We start from the raw sequence: 23261 nt of genomic DNA on the forward strand, positions 1-23261 counted from the left end.
AGAAGGGTTTATGCTCTTTGCAGACATTTGTATTCTTTTAGCGAGTTGTTAAGGTCACTTGGAGGTTTATCTGTGTCATCAGGGTCATCTGAGTAGTGCAAATGGGTGTGGAGTCTTCTTGGAACTGTTGAAAGGACTGTGTTGTAAATTGGAGATAGATGAAGATAGATCCCTCCCCCTCCATTAAGAGAGGGGTGTTCAATTTTGACATAGATGGCCTCTTTGACCCCTCTTTCAAACCAGCAGTCTTCTCTGTCCAAAATGTGGACTTTGCTCTCTTCAAAAGAGTGGCCCATGTCTTTTAAATGCAGAGCTGCATTTAAAATATTTAATTATCTAAATCAGGGGTAGTCAATCTTTTTATACCTACTGCCCACTTTTGTATTTCTGTTAGTAGTAAAATTTTCTAACCGCCCAACGGTTCCACAGTAATGGTGATTTATAAAGTAGGAAAGTAACTTTACTTTATAAAATTTATAAAGCAGAGTTACAGCAAACCCCTACTGCCCACCATGAAAGCTGGAATGCCCACTAGTGGGCGGTAGGGACCAGGTTGACTATCACGGATCTAAATTCATCTATTTTTCCTATAAGAATCAAGTTATATATTGGATTGGAAAATTATTTTTCCCAATTAACCAAGAAATCATAAGATTTGATTTTATATTATTACCACTAGTTATATTTTTATATTGAATCTTTTCTAGGCATATAGATATGTTTTACATCTCTACAATAAATTGTAATTTGTAATTCAGTACTAAAAGGTTGAAATCAGAGAGATTACACCTTATGAAATAAACCTAGTTTGGGGTAATGGTTAAAAGAACCAGGCTAGAATCTGAAGACTGTAAGTTCTAGCCCCACTTTAGGCATGAATGCAACTGGGTGACCATGGTTGAGTACTGCATCTATGGAAATTTTCAAACCAAGTTAGACTTCCATGAGTCTGAGATATTGCAGGATTCCTTCTATGGCAGGAAGTTGAATTATTCGAGCTCTACAGATCTTCATAGTAGTAAATATTAAGTTGCATAGAAAAATGTTCATTATTACATAAAACAGTCACATAAGATGCATGAGACTGAAGTTTAGAATTATAATTTATAATGCCTGTACTACCTTTCTGGCTGTCAAAGGCTTCTTGCATTTTTTCAGTTATGTATTTGGGAAGAGGAGTAGCTACTAATATTCTGTTATTAATAACAGTAAACTAAAAAAGCTTTGCATCAGGATTCAGTATTACATTTTCAGCACCTTATGTCCTACAATAGCAATAGCATTTAGACTTATATACCACTTTACAGTGCTTTACAGCCCTCTCTAGGCAGTTTAAAGTCAGCATATTGCCCCCAACCATTTGGGTCCTCATTTTACCCCCCTCGGAAGGATAGGGCAATGAAATTAATAAAATATATGTTCTGGAATTCCATTTTGTAAAAAAAGTGTCACAAATACCATGTTCATATGGTGAGAACGTTCCAGCATCGATGTTAATGTAGGGGTCTATTTTGATTGCAGTTACTCGGAGGCCACATGATTTCAGGATGGTACCTATGCTGCTTGCAATAATTCCTTTGCCAATACCCGAAATGACACCACCAGTTACCAGGATATATTTCATGGGGAAATTATGAATATGCTGTATCACTTGAGCTGGAATCCTAAAAATGAAAAGGTTAGATACAGATATCTTTATTCACACAGGAAATAACTATCATAGCATATAATATGCATTTAGCATACTATGACTAAAATTAAGAATTAATTTAAGAAATTAAATAATAGCAAGTACATTTATTTATAGTATAATGTAGTTATATTTATTTGCCATCAAAATAAACTGCAAATGACAGACAACTAAAATAGCAATAGCATTTAGACTTATATACTGATTCACAGTGCTTTACAGCCCTCTCTAAGTGGTTTACAGAGTCAGCATATTCCCCCAACAATCTGGGTCCTCATTTTACCCACCTCAGAAAGATAGAAAGAAGACATTAAAACAGCCAATGTTTTTTTTACAAAAACAAATTGTTGCAGCAGATTGTGGTTTGTAATCTACTTACGAAAGATCAGGACTTGAGACCACGAAGGAAGAGAAACAGGTTTATTGGATGCATCGACTTCAGCGTGTTCACACACCAACATCTGAACTGCCTGGCTACGCCCAGGGCAGTGATTTTATACCTTTAATCAAACTTCGTCAATCAGAGGGCGTTTAAAGAGGCGTATTCATACAAAACGTAAAAACCCCTGTTCAGAATAGGGAAGTACATCTTGGAAAACTACAAAAGCAGATATTCATACCAACAGTTTTCTGCAACTTCTCTGTTGTATCTCTCCCCCACGCCTGGCTTCCTGTGCCCCTCCTTTACAGAGTCTTGCCACACTGTCAGCCCTATTTGTAATATGAGGAAGTTAAAAGTCAACTTTGGGACTTCAGGGCACTGGAGTAAAAGGCCAAACTAAAATGAATCTATAAGGTCCATTCTATTAAGACCACCTAACCTGGCCAGCCACTGGTGGGTTTACCTGTGCAACCCATGCTGTATCAAAATGACTTACTTTGAATTGAAATTGTGTAATGTAATTTCAGGTCGATTTAGTTTTCTTGTCAATAATGTAAAAGAGATTTACCACTGCTTTGATCTATGGCAATGTTTCTCAACACTGGCAACTTTGAGATTGTGGGCTTCAACTTTTTTAACCCAGTCTGCATTTTTCATGGAAGTCTCTCATCAAAGTATTAATGAGGCCCAGGACCTAGGTTCCAAGGTCTGGCAGATGCTGTTATGCATATCTTCTGGGTTAAATGAGGAAAAACAGGAAATTGCAAAAATGAAAAGTGCAAAAAAGTGCAACTCATGTGTTCAAGAGAAAAGCTGAATGTCAAATACCTCTTTTCTTTCGGATTAGGAAATGGTAAACACCAAGACTCAAAGAAGTTTTGGTAGCTGTTAAGTGGTTAGAAGAGAAATATAAAAGATACTTCAGCAGCAGCGATGTGCAGTCAGGGGAGGCAGGGGAGGCAAGGCCTCACCACTGTCATCATGAAAAGAAAAAAAATGTAAAAGGAAAAAGGCTGAGGTAGTTGCTGCCAGAGTCACAGTGGATGACTCTGCTTAGTGTTTAACTGTTTAAAAAAGCCTCTTAAAAAGTGCCCTCTACAGAAGGAGATGGGAGAACCACGTGCCTCATTTAGTTTATCTTTGTGATCACTCGAGCAGTTAAGCAAGGGTTAAAAGCCGAAAAATTCCTTATGTAGATGAGGCACATGGTTCTCTCACCTCCTCCTGTAGAGGGCACTTTTTTAGAGGCTTTTGTAAACAGTTAAGCAGAGTCATCCATTGGAGACTCTGGCAGCAGCTAACCCAGCCTGACCTCAGCAGCTCTTGACTTTTTCCTTTTACATTTTTACATTTTCATCATGGCAGACAAGAGCAGAGTTGAAATCCTCTGTGAAACCGCTGGAAAAGGTATGTGGATGGGAGGGAGGGGGAGAAATTCAAAATTAATGTAATTTGTAAGTAATTGTATTATTGTAAGTAATGTGTGTGTCTGTGTCTGTGTCTGTGTGTGTCTGTGTGTGTGTGTCTGTGTGTTTTACCCGCCTCTGCTGGCGCGCAGGTTGGCACTTTTTTTTTAATGTATCGGAACCATTCCCATAAATAAACGCATTTATTGGGCAGTAGGAAATCCCTCAGCTGAGAAATGTCTGAGTTGAATTTGGCAACCCAAAACTGTTAAAGCGAGGAGGCTGACCATTCAGCAGGCATGTTTATAATCATTTTCCATTTCCTTTCTAAGGGGAACCACTTTAAGTGTGGGGTGTCTTCATTAATATAATCTGCCCCTTTCTCCTTCTGATGCTGTTTTGTAGGAGAGGGAAGAAAGATGGGTTCTCCCTTGGTGTGGTAGAGCCCTTCCGAAAGCCCTGCTGCTGTGTCCGACATAGAGGCGTCCCGCATTTATGTCGGACACAGCGGCGGGGCATCCAAAAGCCATAAATGCGGGACACCTCTATGTCAGACACAGCGTCAGGGTGTCCAAAAGCCCCGACGCTGTTTCTGCCATAGATGCAGGACGCCTCTATGTCGGACACAGCGGCGGGTGTCCAAAAGCTCCAGCGCTGTGTCTGCCATAGATGTGGGATGCATCTATGGCAGACACAGCGCCGGGGCTTTCGGACGCCCCGCCGCTGTGTCTGCCATAGATGCGGGATGCCTCTATGTCGGACACAGTGCCGGGGCGTCTGAAAACCCTGCCGCTGTGTCCGCCATAGAGGCATCCCGCATCTATGTCGGACACAGTGGCGGGGTGTCCAAAAGCCCCGGCGCTGTGTCCAACATAGATGCGGGATGCCTCTATGTTGGACACAGCAGCAGGGCATCTGAAAGCCTCGGCGCTGTGTCTGCCATAGATACGGGACACCTCTATGTCAGACACAGCGGCGGGGCATCCGAAAGCCCCGGCGCTGTTTCCGCCATAGATGCGGGACACCTCTATGTTGGACACAGTGGCGGGACGTCCGACATAGGGCGGCTTTTGCCCGCTTGCTTCACCAGCCATAAACCTCACCGCACGTCACTGTTCAGCAGCAAAAAAAAAAAGTAAATTTGCCAAAGATGGTAGATAATGAAAATGAGATCTTAAAGTAGTTAGACCAAGAGAGAGTCTAAGATTGTTTGTCTCCAAGGATGTAAGGACTTCTGGGCTGTCCTTCTCCTTTACTAACAATCTTCCTGAATGCGACAATCTGCTGGCAAGTGTTTCAGTGGGCTTTCATTTTCTCATGCATGGTAGAAATGTTTGCATTTGCTGACACCTACTGAAGAAACAAGGAATTGTATATCATGAATATGACTAATTTTTCTTATCTGTCAAGCAAAAGCAAACAAAAGCAACTAACTACAGCGGTACCCCAGTACTCAACTGCTTTGAAACTCATTGAATTTGGTACTCAATGGATTTTCACGAGAAAATTTTGTCCCAGTACTTGTCATTGGTTTGGTACTCAATGCTCAAGCTAGAATTTGTCAGTGTCTTGTAATTTGTTACCCTTTCCAGCCGAAACAAAGATGATGTGTTAATTATGTGATAGCCCTTGTCCTGTACACATCCCCTTGTAGTCTTATTTTAGCTTCTGTGGTCATTTTATGTATTTTTGCACTTTTTCTCATCAGTACAGGTAAAGCAAAGTTTCTCTTTTATTTAATCAAAGTATTTATTAATTTTTAAGTTTATTTCTCATGTAATGATAAATAACTTTATCATTTTAGATATTACCTTAAAATATGAATTGTCTTTAGTTTGGGAATGCATTCAATTTATTTGCATTATTCCTTATGGGAAAAATTGCTTGATATTTATCATTTTTGATAATCATCGTGCCTCCTAGAACCAATTAACGATCAGTACCAAGATAGCACTATACATATAGACTTAGATGCAGGGGTTCTTCAAATCCACTCTTGGTCATGTGCATGGAGCAAGAAATAGCAAAGGGACTAGTACTCCCATCCAAGGAAGATATACATGCATACATATATACATACATACATTACTTACATACATACATACATACATACATACATTATATTTAAAAGGTTGGAAGCATGACAGAATGTGATAAAGTTTTATGCACTTGCATATAATGTAAGAAAAGTGAGAGAAAAACCACTTCATCGCTATCATAATATTATAACAAGAGGTCATCTTGTGAGACTGAATACAGAGGTCAGATGAAGCACTTCAACACCTATTGGGTAATTAAACTGTGAGGATTTTCTAAAAGATACAATATTGGTTGCCCAAATCAATAGCTTGAAAACTAAATAACATAAACTCAACATGGAAAAGGTTGTTAATTGCTTCTAGGCATATATTACATCCAATCTCTGAGGAAGTACATCTTTCAATATCCATTACTGGATATTAACACTGGGAGGTTTCTTACAGTATATATGTGGGTTTTCCATGGTCAAAGGTCTAAATCAGGTGGTCAAATTCAAGGTGCTTAGATCTGGCCTGGGGAGCTGCCCTGGAAACAGCGAAGGACCAATCTGTGGTACATGACTGCTCTACCAGCAAAAATGGAGCCTGGGGAGCCATTACGGTTGAAAATGGAGCCTGGACGGGCTGCATGTGGCCTCCTCGGGGTCCGTTTTCGCTGACAGAGGGCTGCAGGAGGCCGTTGTTGCTGAAACCAGAGCCACGACGAGTGACATCGAGCTGGCCATGCCCCCTCCCCCAGCCATGCCTCCTGGGATCCCCGACGTGAAACACAACCCTGATGCGGCCCTCAATGAAATCCAGTTTGACACTCCTGGTCTAAATCATTTCTGTTTAAAACAGTAGTGGACTAAATTCATCTAATCAAGAAAGATTTTGTTTGTTGAATCCATTCAAGACTGATCTACAAACTGTCTCATGGGACAGTATGATAAAACATCTCATAAACTAGAAAAGGACAAAATATTTTGAAAAAAACATTCCTTTAAACAACTGCGTGATAGATATTAAGCTGATTAAAGATTTTCATTATGAAATTATTTAAAACATTACAGTTGGATTTATGTGTTAAGCATAATGCCAAGTGAGTGAGGTTTTTTTACCTTCTTTGTCCCCTTTTTATTAATCCTCCACCTCTATTTTGCCATAACTTTGGATCTTCTTTTATTAAGCTTTATAGATCTTATTTCCTAAGAAATGCTGTATAGTTTACAACCCAAAAAATAGCAATAGCATTTCGACTTATATATACAGCTTTACAGCCCTCTCTAAGCAGTTTACAGAGCCAGCATATTGCCCCCAACAATCTGGGTCCTCATTTTACCAACCTTGGAAGGATGGAAGGCTGAGTCAACTTTGAGCCGGTGAGATTCAAACTGTCAAATTTCAGGCAGCTGGTAGGCAGCAGTAGTAGCCTGAAGTAGTGCATTCTAACCACTGTATCACTATGGCCCTTTAAATAAAATAAACTTCAAACCGTTACACTAGTTGGTGTAGTTAGAAGAAGATGACTATAGACTTACAACAGTTCATTTAGTGACCATTCAAAGTTACAATGGCACTAAAATAAGTGACATTTTTCACATAACCATGGGCAGCATGCCCATGGTTATGTGATTTACAATTGGATGCTCGACAACCAACTCAAGTTTATGATGGCTGCAGTGTCCTGGAGTCATGTGATCCCCTTCTAAGAAGCAAAGTCAATGGGGAAACCAGATTCACTTTACCACCTTGTTACTAATTTAAGAACTGCATTGATCCACATAACAAATGTGGCAAGAAAAGTCATGAAGTGGACCAAACTCACTTAACAAATTTCTGATTTAACAACATAAATGTTGGGTTCAATTGTGGTCGTGAGTTGAGGATTATCTGTATTTTACTTTCCAAGGAACTGTAAAACCTAAGGTGGAGTTGCTATTTTTTAGTAATGAATAGAGCAGTTGTATGATTGCAAGGCAGACTGAACCACCTGCATTTTAGCTTATTCTGATGTAATTGTCAAATATCTAAATATAATTTGACATAAATGTCAAATATCAAAATCTAATATGAAATTACATTTGTTTGTATAATTAATTATCATAGACTATTTTATAATTTTATTGGTCTATTAGTCCTTCAGAGTAGTTGTACATTATTTCAATTTTTTAAATAAAAAAGAATGGCTAAGAATAATTTTCAGATACATTGACTTTCAAATGACAGTAAGCCTTATTTATCACCTTTGTTAAGAGAGGGCTGTTCAATTTTGACATAGTTGGACTCTCTGATGCTTCTTTCAAACCAGCAGTCCTCTCTATCCAAAATGGGAGCTTTGCTTTCTTCAAAAGAGTGGCCTGTATCTTTTAAATGCAGATAGACTGCTGAATCTTGTCCTGTTGGGTTTGTGCTCCTATGTTGTGCCATGCATTTATAAAGTGGTTGTTTGGTTTCCCCAATGTACAGGTCTGTCTATATATTAGAATAATATATCTTTTTCTATGCAGATCTGTGCATTGAGGAAACAAAACAACCACTTCATAAATACATGGCAGAACATAGGAGAACAAATCCATCAGGGCAAGAACAAGGAAGTCCAGTTGCTTCTTTAAAAAAGCACTTTTGGGACAACCATGAGCTGGATGATTGAGACTTTCCATAGACAATTGTAGCAAAAAAGGTCGTAAAATGGAGCACAACTCACCTAACAAACATCTCACTTAACAACAGAAATTTTGGGCTCAATTGTGATTGTAAATTGAAGACTACCGGTATATATACAGTCAGAGGGGATAATCTTGCCCAGAGTAAGAACAGCAATGCTTTTTTTCTGGGATTGCTGAAGTCATGCTAACTGAAGCCAATGTAAACATTGAGACTGCTGAGCCTGATTCCCACTCCTGGTTTAAGATACTTTGTAGGCCTAATTTATTTATAAGGAAATCATTATCAACAAATTAAATCATATCTACTATGTACCTAATATATTGCACTTGTACTTTGACAGATATTTCAGATTTATCTGCCAACAATCCTAGGAAACGTTTTGCTTCATTCCTATTTAAAAAAATGAATATTTCTGAGAAACACCTGCCAAGACAATAGACTTCTTATTAACAGCAAAATCCATGTTGAAGCATTTTATTTATGTAGATTTACTCTTCTGCAAGTACTTATTTTTTTTAAAAAAAAAACATTTTACTATTAATCCCAGAGAGTAATTTAAACAATTACAATTAGTTCCTATGCATTTTATTCAAAAGTAATGCCCAAGAAATTCATTATAGAGGTTACTTTAATGGACATCAATTGCTTTCAAAAAGCTAGATAATTACAATCATTAATTGTTGATCCTACTGGAGATCACCAAGGCTACAGCTTTAAACAGGAAGTCAAAAATGTCCCAGAAAAGCACTAACCACTTCTGTAAGTCTCCCAAAAAAGCTCTTTGAGAGCATCCATTAGATCCATAGACTTGAAGCTTGATTAGAGCCTATATCTCGTCTGCAAGAGCCAAGGTGGCGCAGTGGTTAAATGCAGCACTGCAGGCTACTGCTAGATCAGCAGTTCAGCGGTTCAAATCTCACCGGCTCAGGGTTGACTCAGCCTTCCATCCTTCCGAGGTGGGTAAAATGAGGACCCAGATTGTTGGGGGCAATATGCTGACTCTCTGTAAACCGCTTAGAGAGGGCTGAAAGCCCTATGAAGCGGTATATAAGTCTACTGCTATTGCTATTGCTATTGCATCCATTTAGATACAATCCACTTGACTATTTCAAAATATTATTCATGGAAGTAATTTAATTTTAGCTGGCAATGCTTATTTTGCATTCAATTTTCTTTCTATAAAATCTAACTCTTAATTGCATATGGGATTATTCCTTGTTATGGATTTTTCTTTGACTGTCTTCTTCCAGAATAGCAAAGTCCCTTGGAATTATCTCTCTGGAGATTCTCTGTTATCTGGATCATAGTTGTCTCAAATGTGCTTTTTCTGCAAAAAGCAACTGGACTGTTTTTTCGAGGAAACTTCATCAACTGATGGGGGTTGATGATGTTTCTGAAACTGACGAAGTTTGCTGGATTAGAAAAGAAAGGTTTGGTTTTTCCTCAAGGAAAAAACAGTCGTTGCCTTTTAAACAAGAAAAAAAAAGCACCTGAGAGTTTCCTTGGAATTATTTCAAATGAACTTTAATTATTTGTTTGTATTTCCACAATTAATATGAGAAAATATATTTGTAGGTGAACAGGGTGAATATATTACGGAATCACGGTAGATTGCAATTCCTTGCAAAGTTGTATTGGACAGATGTATTGACTCTGAACAAACAGTAGTGGATTTATTACTTATCATTTAAAAAAAAAACTACTCAGCGGTGTGCCTTCCCAGATTTAATAGAGGGACCATAGGGGGCGCTCATTCGAACGCGCGCGGCCGTTGAAAAGCCGAGAGCCCTGGTTTCGCTGCTGACGTACCGGGATGACGCGACAGGCGGGCTCTCACTCTCTTCCGGAAACAAAGGCTGCCTTCCCAGCAATCTGGGCCCAACGCTCCTGAGACCTAGAACACCGTTGAAGGGGAAGTTAGACACAGTTGGGCTGCTTTGGGGAGCGACGCGAATCTTTTAAGATGTTGCGCGGCCTGAGTGGCTGGTTGGGGATGAATTGGGCGGAAGAAGAAGGAAAGCCGTCTCCTCCCAAAGGGGAAGCAGAAACTGGCGGAGAAGAGGTCCCTGAAAGAGACGCGCCACCGCCGCGCTACGAAGAGGAGGGACTGAAAGGGGGCCCGGACACAGACCCGCTCTTTAATCAGGCCAAGGGGCTTGGCAGTGAGTGTCTCGTTCCGCGAAATCCCCGGCCAAGATTCCCCCCCCCCCACCAATCTCTGCTTATTATTATTGTGCTTACAGGCTGCCCTAGTGCAGATCCTACAAATAATCTTTTCTATAAATTGTTTCCTCAGCTCCCTCTCTTTAGGGCACCAAAAATCCGGACGACCGCTAAATGGCAGCAAGACCTTTCTGGGGTCGTCAAAAGATTGATTTATTCATTTATTGAACTCGTGTGCTGCCCAGAGTTGTTGGGAGTCAGGGAGGATACAAATTGAATAAAGTTGCAATAAGCATAAGCTGTGCCTGTTTAGCTTCCCTGACACTTATTCCCATGTAAATAAGAATGTTTGGCTATTCCATTTACTCAGCGAAAGTTGCATTAATTTCAGTTAAATGTACTTTGGGTTGCAATTATGGAAATAATAGAATGGAAGGGACCTTGGAGGTCTTCTAGTCCAATCCCTTGCTCAGGCAGGAAACCCTATACTATTTCAGACAAATGGTTGTCCATTCTCTTTTTAAAAACTTCCAGTGTCGGAGCTATTCACAACTTATGGAGGCAAGCTGTTCCACTGATTAATTGTTCTGTCAGGAAATTTATTCTTCCTTCCAGGTTGTTTCTCTCCTTGATTAAGTTTCCACCCCTTGCTTCTTTTCCTGCCTTCAGGTGTTTTGGAAAATGGCTTCACTCCCTCTTCTTTGTGGCATCCCGAGATATTGGAACACTGCTATAATGTCACCCCTAGTCCTTCTTTTCATTAAACTAGACATACCCAATTCCAGCAACCGTTCTTTATGTTTATATATTAGTCCTCTAATCATCTTTGTTGCTCTTCTCTGCCCACTTTCTAGTCTCAACATTTTTTACATCATGGGGACCAAAACTGTATTCAGTATTTCAAGTGCAGTCTTAATGTAGCCTAGAACTGTGTTGGCTTTTTTGGCAGCTGCAGCACACTGCTGCCTCATATTTAGGTGATTGTCCACTAGCACTCCAACATCCCTCTTACAATTACTACTATTGAGCCAGGTACCATCTACATTATACCTGTGCATTTGGTTTTTCTTGCCTCAATGTAGAACCTTACTTTTTTCACCAATGAATTTGATTGTGTTAGATCATGCACAATGTTCAAGTCTGTCAAGATCCTTCTGTATCTTAAGCCTATTGCCTGGAGTGTTTGCTATTGCTGCCAGCTTGGTGTTGTCTGCAAATATGATGAGTTCCCTATCTGTCCTTTCATCCAAATCATTGATGAAGATGCTGAAGAATACTGGGCCTAAAATAGAGCCTTGGGGTACCCCACTGCATATTTCCCTCCATGTAGAAGCAATTCCATTGAGGATTATGATTCGTTTGCCTTTAGGTGTTTGCTGATTCATTGCTTGATTATCTTTTTCAGAATCTTCCCAGGTGTTGAGGTAAGGCTGATATATCTAGTGTCCTAGGTTCATTTTCTTATTTTTTGAAGATGAGAACACTACCAGCTCTTTTCCAGTCCTTTGGTAGTTCCCCAGATCTTTGAAATATATAGTTCAGTGGTTCTGAGATCACATCTACCAGTTCCTTAAGAACCATAGAGTGTAATCCATCTGATCCTGGTGATTTGAACTAGTCTAGGGTTACCATTTTTTGGCTAATTTAGCTTGTATTCCTAATCTGTTTTTTACAGTACTATTTTTTAATAGGCTGGACTGTGTAAAGAGGGATGCAAAAAATGTTCTATTTTCTCCCTGTTGCTTCTCACCTTCTTATTACTTTCTCCCATTAATGGACCAAATGTTTGTTATATGTTGAAAGCAGCTCTTTTTTTTAACTTGTCACAGTTCATTTTGAGCCTTAGCTTTCCTCACTTCATCTTTGCAAGTTCAGGCTATTTGCTGATTTCTGCTTTAGTTATGTGCCCCTCTTTCCACATTTTTTTACTTGTTTGAATAGCTCGGTGGTTCGATTCCCGTGAGTGAATAAACTGGAGGGACAAGAAAGGAGCCTCCCTGGTTTGCCTGAGGGTAAAGATAAAACCACCCCAAAAATTGCTTTCAGAGGCAGCCAGCCATCTCAATGATCCCTGGCTAACAGGTGCCATACACTTTTAAAAAAAAAACCTAACTTTGTTTGAAAGACAAAAAGTCTTCCAATTTATCGGAATTCTTTATGCAGCCATGCTGGTTTCTTTTGAGAGCTGTTATCTTTTTCACTGGTATTGTGCTAATGTATGAAACATGCAAGAACTTCTTCAGGGATGTTGTAATATCCTTTTCTATTTGGTTTCTGAACCACATGAAAAAGCAACACACTCAAATTCCATATTACTATGAAAATCTATGTTTAAAAATGTGTGTTGGTGATGACAGCAGCAATGAATATTGAAACTAAAGCTTATATACAGCAAATGAGTTTTTGGAATAAGGAAAAATCCAGAATTAGGGTTAACAGTTAACAACTTATAGTTTGTGTTTATCAATTAATTTTTTTTAACAAATTATAGATTACAGGTTACGATATTATTTAGATAGAATGACGTGAAATTCTAGTTTTCATAGCCTTGTTTTGTTGTAGATGAACAAAATAAATAAACAGTACAATTTAGATTAGTGTTACTGAGTTCAGTGAATTTATCATGTACAGTATCTTGGATTTGTCATACTTATTTATTTTATCTTGAGAAATGTTAGTTTCACATCCAAGGCTGTCCAACAAAGAAATCAAAACACGATCCCAAGTACAGTCACTTTCTCAATGCAAGTTAGTTCAAGAATATCTCATGTTGTAATATTCTATACCAGGCACCTACATCTAGAGTACTTCTTCCTGAAGTAATAGCAAATTATTTAAAGTTGTTGATATGCTGATTTATGCACCAGATTATCAATGAAACTGATAAACTCTAGATTGCATGGAAACATGCTTCTCTATGTGAATTTCCTTACTCCTGACTATTGTGCATTAATTATGCTGCATGTTTTATATCTGCTAGATATAAAATTCAGATATCTAGCAGAGATATTTGAATAAATCTAAATTTCCATATTCTTCATTCATATTAGCAATTAGTTTCTGAAGTACAGAAAGGAAAGTATTCTGAGTTTAAATGATGTCTTATCTCTAAAAGGTTATATCGTCAGCTTTGCTACAACAGCTACAAAAAAGATATCTGAATCAGTTGCTGAAACAGCACAAACTATAAAGAAGTCTGTTGAAGAAGGAAAAATAGAAAATATAATTGATAAGGTACTTTTGTTGTAAATAATTGCCTATAAAACTGGTATTTTTATTAATCTGCTTTAAGTCATTTTGAAGGCTTTGGGTTTCACAGTTTTGGCAGATGACAGCACCCAGGCACAGATTCTAAGCAGGGTCCAATCAGGAAAATATTTAGATGGGACATTACCATGAAAGTTTAGGTCTGTAGGTTAAGAGTAGAAAGTTGAAAAATCTCCAGGAAGAAGGCAATGACAAACCACTTAAAGAAAACCATATGATTATGTCCATGTAGTTACTTTAACAGAGTTGGGTTTGAAAAGAGGCTTTATGGAATTAGTCACTAGCTTTATCCCTAAGGACAAACTCTTGTCTTTATGCTACTCATCTTACAAGTTTGTTTGTATTAGTTATATAGATAAGTTTGGTAGCAATTAAAATGTATATACAGATAGTCCTTGACTTTTGACACAATTGGTGCAATTTCTGTTGCTAAACAAGGCAGTTAAGTGAGTCAACCCAATATAGGCTTTTTTGCTATGGTTATAAGAATCACTGCTGTTGTTAAGTGAATCATGTGGTTCTTAAGCAAATCTGGCTTCCCCTATTAACTTTGCTTGTCGGAAGTTGACTGGCAAAGTTGCAGATGGTGATCACATGATTCTGGGATGCTGCAACTATCATAAAAACATACTGTTTGCCAAGTGCTCAATTTTGATCACGTGACTGGGAATACTGTGATGGTTGTAAGTGTGAGGTCTGGTCATATTCACTTTTTTCAATGCTATTGCAATTTCAAATGGTCACTGAAAGAATAGTTGTAAGTTGAAGACCACTTGGAATTTCATTGTATAGATCACTCAGACTGAATAAAAGAATGAAGTCCTTTTAGATATTATGCTTATTCAATTGCATGCACTCTATTGAGTTTCTATAGAATACAGAATATTTTATATCAAATAAGCCAAGAATGTGGCCCAATTTACATGACCATATACAGTAGAACATCTAGTCAAGAACACTTCTGACCATTGGGTTCCGACCAAAGAATTCACTTTTTTTTTCATGGCTGATTTCCCCTTCCTCGCCCTTTTTTTTAAAGTAAGCGCCAAATTTCCAAAATTAGGTTCAGGTCATGACCAAATCGGTTTGCGACCAAACTTATGGAATGAATTATGTTCCTGACCAGAGGTTCTACTGTATTGAACAAACACATCAGAAATATTTTAATCATAATTAGCTGCTTTTGGACTAGTTTTCAGGTTTAGATGAAGAAGAAACATGATGGTTATCAGCAAAGAACTTATTTGTTAAATTAAGATATAATAATCTGAATGTGGAGAAATACTGAATTAGAATGCCATTGCTAATATTATTGACAGTAGCATAGATTTGATTAGTGTAAGAATCTGCAAAGGGGAAACATTTATTTTCAAGATTCATTAAAAGAAACTTATGTTGTTTTTGGTAGCTACTATTTTAGATTGAAGGTGTTTTGTGTGGTTTAAAAGTATGATGGGGAAATGCAGCAAGATCACTTTTCATATTTTTATGCTAAAAACTCTGTTTGAAACTTGGACCACCTCTTTTAGAGTAGTAATATTAGTTATTCCTTTTTTTCTCAAGACTTTAAATTTTTACGTGAGTAGAATAAAAAATGGCGAATGCTGGCATTTAAGGGGAAAGGAAAACACATGCAGCACACAAGCACATTCTATAGTCAGAAATCCCTTTATTTATTTTACATGTTTTGGGGTACCATTGAAATATATAAATCTTACACAGTTTTAGTTTTTTTCACCACTTTCTCCTGCAGGCTACATAAAGAATGGTTGTCAACTTTTTTATATATAAACTGTCCAAATGTATTTTTGAAATGTTCATCTAACTTTTTTCATTTTTCATATTTACCTTTTGTTGTAGACAATTATAGGAGATTTTCAAAAGGAACAAGAAAAATTTGTTCAACAGCAACACACCAAAAAATCAGGTATTTTTTGAATTTGCTACAATAATAATCATCATATTAAAAAGCTTGTAGATTGGACTAGGAAATGTGGCAGGATGTTTCCCAACACAAGCAAAAACCACTTGCAAGATATTTGATGGAACAACATGTGAAAATAGCTGATTAAAAAAAAAGTTGAGTTTTATATAAAATATAAATTTGCATTGTATAAGATGATATAACAAAGTAAAACATGAAAAAGCAATATTTATATACTTACAAATTGCAAAGTAGTACATTCTTTACTTGTGCAACAAATTAATTTTTATGAAAGAAAAGGCTTTTATCTTGCAACTTAACATAAAACAATATCCTTGTATAGTAAAGGTATTTAATAGCATATTTATGTTATGTTCTTCCTATAATTAATTAAAACAAACTTATACAATCTCCCCAACTTCAATTCTGTTTTCAGAACAGTCTGGATGAAAATGTGTGCATGTGTGTGGGAGACATCAATCCATGGATATGAATTTTGTTGGTCCTAATTAATAAACCACCTGGTATATTGCATTGGCTCTGATGAACAAATATTCTGGGGTTCTAACTTAATATTAAAAGTCTCAGCCACTTGATAAATGTGTGCATGTGTGTGGGAGACATCAATCCATGGATATGAATTTTGTTGGTCCTAATTAATAAACCACCTGGTATATTGCATTGGCTCTGATGAACAAATATTCTGGGGTTCTAACTTAATATTAAAAGTCTCAGCCACTTGATAAAAATGAATACAGTCAGCAAAAGAAATTTGACTGGATTATACTTCTCACTGGAAATCTTGCAATTCAGGTTCATTACGGAAAAAAAAAGTTTTAATCAAATTATAGGTAATATGCCTGGTGTAGGATAAGACATTCAGATCCATGCTTCTCCAATTAGCAAAATTGATAGGAATCAAATGTGCATCCAAGATCAGGAATTATATGCAGAAATCTTGTACATATATTGGGACTAAAGCCATTATTTGTTCTTAGGAAACATCAAAATGCTGCAAGAATTATATAGCTTTTCTTCAAAATAAAATATGTACAGTACATGTATCTTCATGTATATGCCCAACCATTTTGTTTTAGAAATATATGGGTTGGTTATATGGCACAATTTTACTCTCATTGTGGCCTTCCAGGCTGAATCAGATAATCTGTGGGAGAAAAGAAAAAAAATGCTGCCTTCTTACCCCTAGATATATGGAATTCACCATAGATTTATGAATTAAGTTTAATTAACATAATCTAGTTTGCTTCTTAATAGTATTTACTGGTTTGAGCATTCTTCTGATGTACCTTAGCAAGAGACTTTTCTTACTTGAAGATGCCAGTTGTTCAGTGGTCTCTTACGGCTGAATGCAATTATATAAATATTCCTTTTCTGCTCACAGAAACAGCTATGCCTCCATGGGTAGACAGCAATGAAGAAGAAACAATTCAGCAACAAATACTGGCCTTATCAGCAGTATGTGGCAGGTTTTTTGCTTTTTATCTTTTGAGTCAGGAGGGGGTGGGGAATCAGCAACCATAAGCTTCCCATTCCTAGCATAAGAAGTTAATGTCTTGAAAATGTACATGTTTGTTACCTAAGGCAGGATTCTAGATATTCAGATATGTAATAACTTCTAAAAAAGCTCTAATAAGAATAAGAGTAGTCATAATAACTCTGTTACGATGTAATACATTTCTCAAAATAACATCATGAGAAATATTTTTTCCAAGGTAATAATAGCATTCAACCTCTGTCGACCACATTTTATTTTACAAAGGATAGAAGAAACTTCCTGCGTGATCCACCAGCAGGGGTTCAATTTAATTTTGACTTTGATCAGATGTATCCAGTAGCCATGGTGATGCTTCAAGAAGATGAGCTTCTGAATAGAATGAGATTTGATCTTGTTCCAAAACAGTGAGTGATCTACCTATATTTGATAAGATATTCCTAATCACTTAGCTATCAAGAATATCACTTAGCTTAAAAGCTACCAATTATTGTTATTTGTTTAATTTTTCCAATTAAAATAAGCCTTGATATTTAATGTGTGATTATCTCTTCAAGGCTAGAGTCAAATCATTTAAAATTAGAAAGCTGATTTTCTTTAAAGGCTTTCTTTGTGAGATATTGTTACTATTTCTCACTATGGAAATGATATACATTGACAAAAATGATATAAATTGACAAAATTTGCATAAGTTGGTAAACATTTTATTTATCTGGATAACTTTGAATGCAATAGACTTGGATATCAGGATATAAAGTTTGTCCATGGTATCCAGTATACTAAAAGGGATCTCTTATATTGAGATCTTACTGTATTTTTGATGGGAAATCATAGGGCACTGGCTAACCTGTTCGCTTATTGATGTCAAGAAAATAGCACATCACAACTCTATGGAGAACTTAGTGAGAGTTATTGCATATATGGGGGGGGGAGGCGAGAGAGAGGAACAACATTGTTTATATTTTCCCATCCACTTTACATGCAAATATATGAACTATAATAACCAATTGGATAAAATGTGGCTCTCAGACTGCACGCCTAAAGCCACGTCATGCAAAAATATTGACGGGCAATTAAGGCAAATCCTAATACATAAAATCTGTATACCCAGTGTTATAAAGTAACTACTGACTAACAAAAACATGTGTGCTGTCCTCAGTGTAAAGGAAGAGGTGTTCTGGAGGAATTATTTTTACCGCGTCTCCCTTATTAAACAGTCTGCACAACTTACAGCACTGGCTGCACAGCAAGCAGTGAGAAAAGAAAAGAATGGCAGTGAAGAGGATAGGCAGTTAACAGGTAGCTATTGCTTTAAACAAACATTTAAAAATTTGAATATTTTTTTTAAATTTAAGCTTCTTACACCTTCAATTTCATATGAAATATTCCTTAGATAACTGGGAGAAAACCAAGTTTTTTGCACAAGCATGGCTCATTTGATTTGTTATAAACAAGTTCAACTTCCTTCTGTAGCTAAAATTGAAACTAAAACTGATACAGTACATACAAAGATGTAGTGCCATAGTTATGGTCTAAAAAGAAGATATGTATAACTCATTTCAAAATCTTACTTTGCATATATAATTATTAAATCCATGTAAATGTATTACATCTTGAGTTAAGAATTTTTTAAAAATTTAAAAACACTTCTGCACAGGGTTTTTACACTTCTGTATAGTTTCACTATTCATGGCATGCATGTTAGTTCCTTTTACTATGAAGCCCCTACTCTGAAACTAAAGATAATAGATTATCCTGTTACTTTTGTAGCCATTTCTATCTATTTTGCAGCTTTAAAAGTCTGAAACACTACATTGGTTAGGCATGACAAGGGTTTTGACAGCACAGAGCCAAATCAACAACCTCATTTTCAGGGCCAAATGTCAGGTTAGTGAGGAACTACAGTATTGTCTCTGTTTGTGGATGTGCAGTGTAATCCTGCAGATATAATTCTGATATTTATTACATTTATTTTCATTATTTAAGGACAGCTGAAAGTGTAGACCTAGTTCACAAGGCCTGTTACCCCTTCTATAAACCCCAGAAAACTTCCATCCTTCTCTTCCATTCCTTTTTCTACTTCTTTGTATGTCAAGAGAAGCTATTTTAAGCTTGATTGTGGTTTATAACAAACTACATAGTTCTCGACTTATGACAGCTATTGAGTCCAACATTTATGTTCCTATATGAAACATTTATTAAGTGAGTTTTGCCCCATTTTACAACCTTCCTTGCCACATTTATTAGGTGAATCCCTGCAGTTTTTAAATTAATAACATGACTCTTAAGTGAATCTGGCTTCCCCATTGTCTTTGCTTGTTAGAATTTTGTAAAAGGTGATCATATGACTCCAGGACACTGCAACCATCATAAAGGTGAATCAGTTGTCAAGCATTTGAATGTAAATCAGGTGACCATGGGGATGCTGCAATGGTCTTAAGTGTGAAAAACGGTCATGTCATTTTTTTCAGTGTCATTGTAACTTTGAACGGTTACCAAGTGAACTGTTGTAAGTCGAAGATTACCTATATACTTTTTGCCTCATTCAAATCTGAAAAAATATACCTTGTTAACACCACAATTAAGAAACCAGGATATCAAATCAGTAACAAAGACAAACTACCCTTTTATTACAGACTGCAAACAAAACAAATATTCCTTTGTTAAAGGAAGAAGAGAAGAAAACACAGAAGTACAGGCTTGCTATCCATACATGCAGTAGCAATAAATCACAGCTTGGTATTAATGCCTTTAGAGTCATTCACATGCTTTAAAACATCAGACATTACTAGAAAATACCTTCAGAATCTTACTGTATCTATTTTTCCCCTAGATACTGTGAGGCCAAAGATGCCACCTGTTGCAATCAAATCTCAGCTGAAACATCAAGAGGTAAATTTACATTATATTGCTGATTAAGGTATGCACTTACAGCAAAGATTTTAGAACTTCCAAAATCCAAGCTATTTTCTAATTGCTCCACAAAGCGTTTATATCTAAAAAAAACTAGAAAGTAAAAGAAATGGCTGAAATAAAAGTCTGAATTGGAATTTAAAAAAGGACTAACAGTAGAAACTCTTTTAGTTAAGAGTTTGCTTAAAGCTGCCTATTTAAATCATTTTTCTTTGATGATTGTTCTACCCAAGTTATGTTTTCTTAGATTACAAAATCTAAGGATGCACAGTAGTTAGTAGCAGTAATACTTTCATCAATGCACCATGCATGTTTTCTTGCAGGAGAACAGGGATGACATGCTAGAAGAAGAATTCTAAAAACATTGTTGGGATCAGATAGATATCTGTATTTTTTCTTGTAATCTGCTATTATAACATAGATATATAGTTATTAATTGAATTACTAGAAACTACAAGTGTTTTCTTGGTTTAGATATCCTATATCTGTAACTTCAGTGTTTTCTCATTCCTTATAACAGGGGTGTCAAATTGGCGGGCCACGGGCCAGATGCATCACATGAGGCCACTCCCACCTTAGCTCTGCAAAGGGAAAAAATGTCATGTCATGTGACAGCAACGTAATGCCGCAACTTTGACACCCATGCATTATAACAAATGAATAGTATAAATTCTTTAATAAAGTTTGCTTATATTCTTAAATTAATCCTTCTTTAAAATTATATTAAAGGATGATGAAGAGATTTCTACTAGTCCAGGTGTATCTGAATTTGTAAGTGATGCATTTGATGCATGCAACCTGAATCAGGAAGATTTGAGAAAAGAGATTGAACAACTTGTGCTTGATGATGAGAAAAAGGAAACAACTACAGTGGATGGTAAAAATAATTATTCTTCATATTCTAATAATATGGTTTTGCTAGTAAAAAATCCATAAAAAGGTATTTGTTTAAGTTCTCATTTGACCTTTTTTATCTTAAAATGTTTTGCGCATTCAATTATAAGAGTGTATGAACACAAAATTATAAGTTGAGTATTTTACAGTCCTTAAAGTTAAGGATATGCTTTATTTCCATTTAGAAGAAACTGCAGATTGGGAAAAAGAACTACAACAAGAACTTCAAGAATATGAAGTAGTTACAGAATCAGAAAAACAAGATGACAACTGGGACAAAGAAATAGAAAAAATGCTACAAATAGAAAATTAATCACTTTGCCTGGAATCTTTTTCAAAAACTGACATGAACTTGTTGTTACATTTGGTTCAAGTACTTTCCTCGAGGCCCAAAGTTCTTTGTAAAATAAGACTAAAGGCGTTTCATAATCAGGCACAGAAACTGTTGTCAGAAAATACTGTCTATAATCTAGCAAGTTATGTGGCAACTTTTGCTTGTATTTTAGGGATTTTCTAATAATCCCAAATTGTCACAATTAAAGAAATTGCAGAAATGATTTTTGGTTTATCACAAAATAGTACTTGATGTAGAATGATCCAGAACACATGAAGATTTCTTTAAAAATCTGCCTAGAATTGTCTGGATCACTGTATTTGTATTTTCATTGATATTTTCAGATGATTAGAAAATACTAAATGAATGATGAGAAAATAATTCCTGACCATTAGTAAAATTGTGACATTTGCTGCAGTAGAAAACTTGTATCTCAACTACTTTCCTATTAATAATGGCAAGAACTCATGTTGCTGTTTTTCTACTTCTGACCCATTTATAAATAACTCATGAAAATAATCTAAATATGAGCTTTTTCAAAAATAGATCCTAGAATAGCATACACTTGCCTCTTGTTTATAATTAAATGTTGCTTTTAATTAGGGCTTTTGAAATGTTACCATTTTAAATACAAGCACTAAAGGCTTTCACTAATTGAGTAACAGCAAAATCTGTTTGACAATACTCTTCCCTTCACTATCCTAAATAGGGTAGTGTTTCAGTTTTGATTGGTGGCATCTAAACCAGCAGAGGATACATGACTAATATTTGTTGAACAAAATAATATCTTCAATGACTTTGAAAGTCATCCAGAATCACAAGTTTTAAAGGAAAACATAGATTGGATCTCTTTAAGACAAAAGTATGCCTTCATTTAAATTTCTAAAATGTATAGAATAATTTATGGTGACTACTAACACTTAAAGACATGCTGTATTTATATTTAATGAGAAATGCAGGCTTAGCCTGTACAACTATTATTCAGCAGTGCTATAAGACATAAAGGAGTACAAAAGTTATATACTGACAATACACACATTGATATTGAAAAGGTGGCTGCTATTGAAAGGCACTTTTTCAGTTGGGTGAAGCAGCAAAAAAAATGCTATGTGGGTGGTATAAAAGGTGTTATATAATGAGACCACTTATCTAATAGTCTAGTAATTAGTTCCCGAAAATATTAGGATGATTTTTGCTAACCAACAAGATAGCAGTTAAATCATTCACAGATAGTGAGATAGTTTGAACTATCTCATTAATTATCTAAAAAATTCAGAAATATGAACAGTTTGAATGTAGCCAATAACTTGATTCTTTGAAATATTAAAATAAGGTAAGATTTTATTTTATGCAAACCTAACATTCATGAGAATTCAAAAAATTGTAATTGCACCCTACAAATATATAAGGATAACAGTCATAAGTTAAGAACAGTCACACTATAAATTAGAAAATACAACTTCCAGAACAAAAAATGTCAGAGTAGATCATACAATATTTACTAGGGAAAGCTAGAGTTTAAACGTTCTTCAACTAAACTGTATTAATAGTAACATTGGATACTTGATCCCAAATTAGATGAAGAAAAAGTATTTAAAGACAATTTTACAGCACTCTCAGCTACTTTTTTCTTTTCAGGTAGCAAGATTCCCACTATGCAGTATCATCAGAGATTATACGAGTTTCAGTCTTAAAAATGAACTCCATATGAGACTGTTGTCAAATGCTATACATATTAATTTTTTTTCAAATAGCCCAATAGTTATTGAAATAGTTTTTCTTCTGCTTTTCCCTTAAAAAAAATCAAATATATGCCCTAGTGTGATTTTTGACAAACGAAGCTTCGATCAACTCCCTATTTACTAGGGTTTTTTTTCTGCAGTGAAAATAAATTAGAATCTATTTTCCTTCAAGAGTGAAATGGAAGTATGCAAAAATCCACTTGCATGATACTGATTCTAGCCTCTCAGAAATAAAATATTGTCTCTCTCCTAAATGTAATTGCAAACGTCTTTGAGATACTAAATATTTATCAGTTTTGCATACTGTCTCAATTACTAGGACTTAGGCCTATTCACAGCAATCAA

General features: G+C 36.1%; 2 protein-coding genes across 4 annotated transcripts in view; one reads left to right on the top strand and one right to left on the bottom strand.

Annotated features, from left to right (window-relative positions):
- CTPS2 (CTP synthase 2) overlaps window positions 1–23261 on the bottom strand; it is a 110459-nt gene that overhangs the window by 80650 nt on the left and 6548 nt on the right. For all 3 annotated transcript variants that reach the window (XM_087726284.1, XM_087726282.1, XM_087726283.1), the window contains exon 2: window positions 1459–1664. In XM_087726284.1, the coding sequence (XP_087582410.1) occupies window positions 1459–1664 (206 nt within the window). The remainder of the gene's footprint in view (window positions 1–1458; window positions 1665–23261) is intronic.
- Window positions 9979–21397, top strand: SYAP1 (synapse associated protein 1). Its single transcript, XM_014066686.2, has 9 exons — window positions 9979–10328; window positions 13445–13563; window positions 15457–15523; window positions 16923–16996; window positions 17301–17440; window positions 18193–18332; window positions 19867–19925; window positions 20676–20823; window positions 21026–21397. The coding sequence occupies exons 1-9, from the start codon at window positions 10130–10132 to the stop codon at window positions 21151–21153; spliced, it is 1074 nt and encodes a 357-aa protein (XP_013922161.1). The 5' UTR covers window positions 9979–10129; the 3' UTR covers window positions 21154–21397.

The sequence above is a fragment of the Thamnophis sirtalis genome, unplaced genomic scaffold (genome assembly GCF_051295495.1).
Source record: "Thamnophis sirtalis isolate CommonGarterSnake01/CBP01778 unplaced genomic scaffold, rThaSir2_p1.2 scaffold_12, whole genome shotgun sequence".
NCBI classification, from domain to species: Eukaryota; Metazoa; Chordata; class Lepidosauria; order Squamata; family Natricidae; genus Thamnophis; species Thamnophis sirtalis.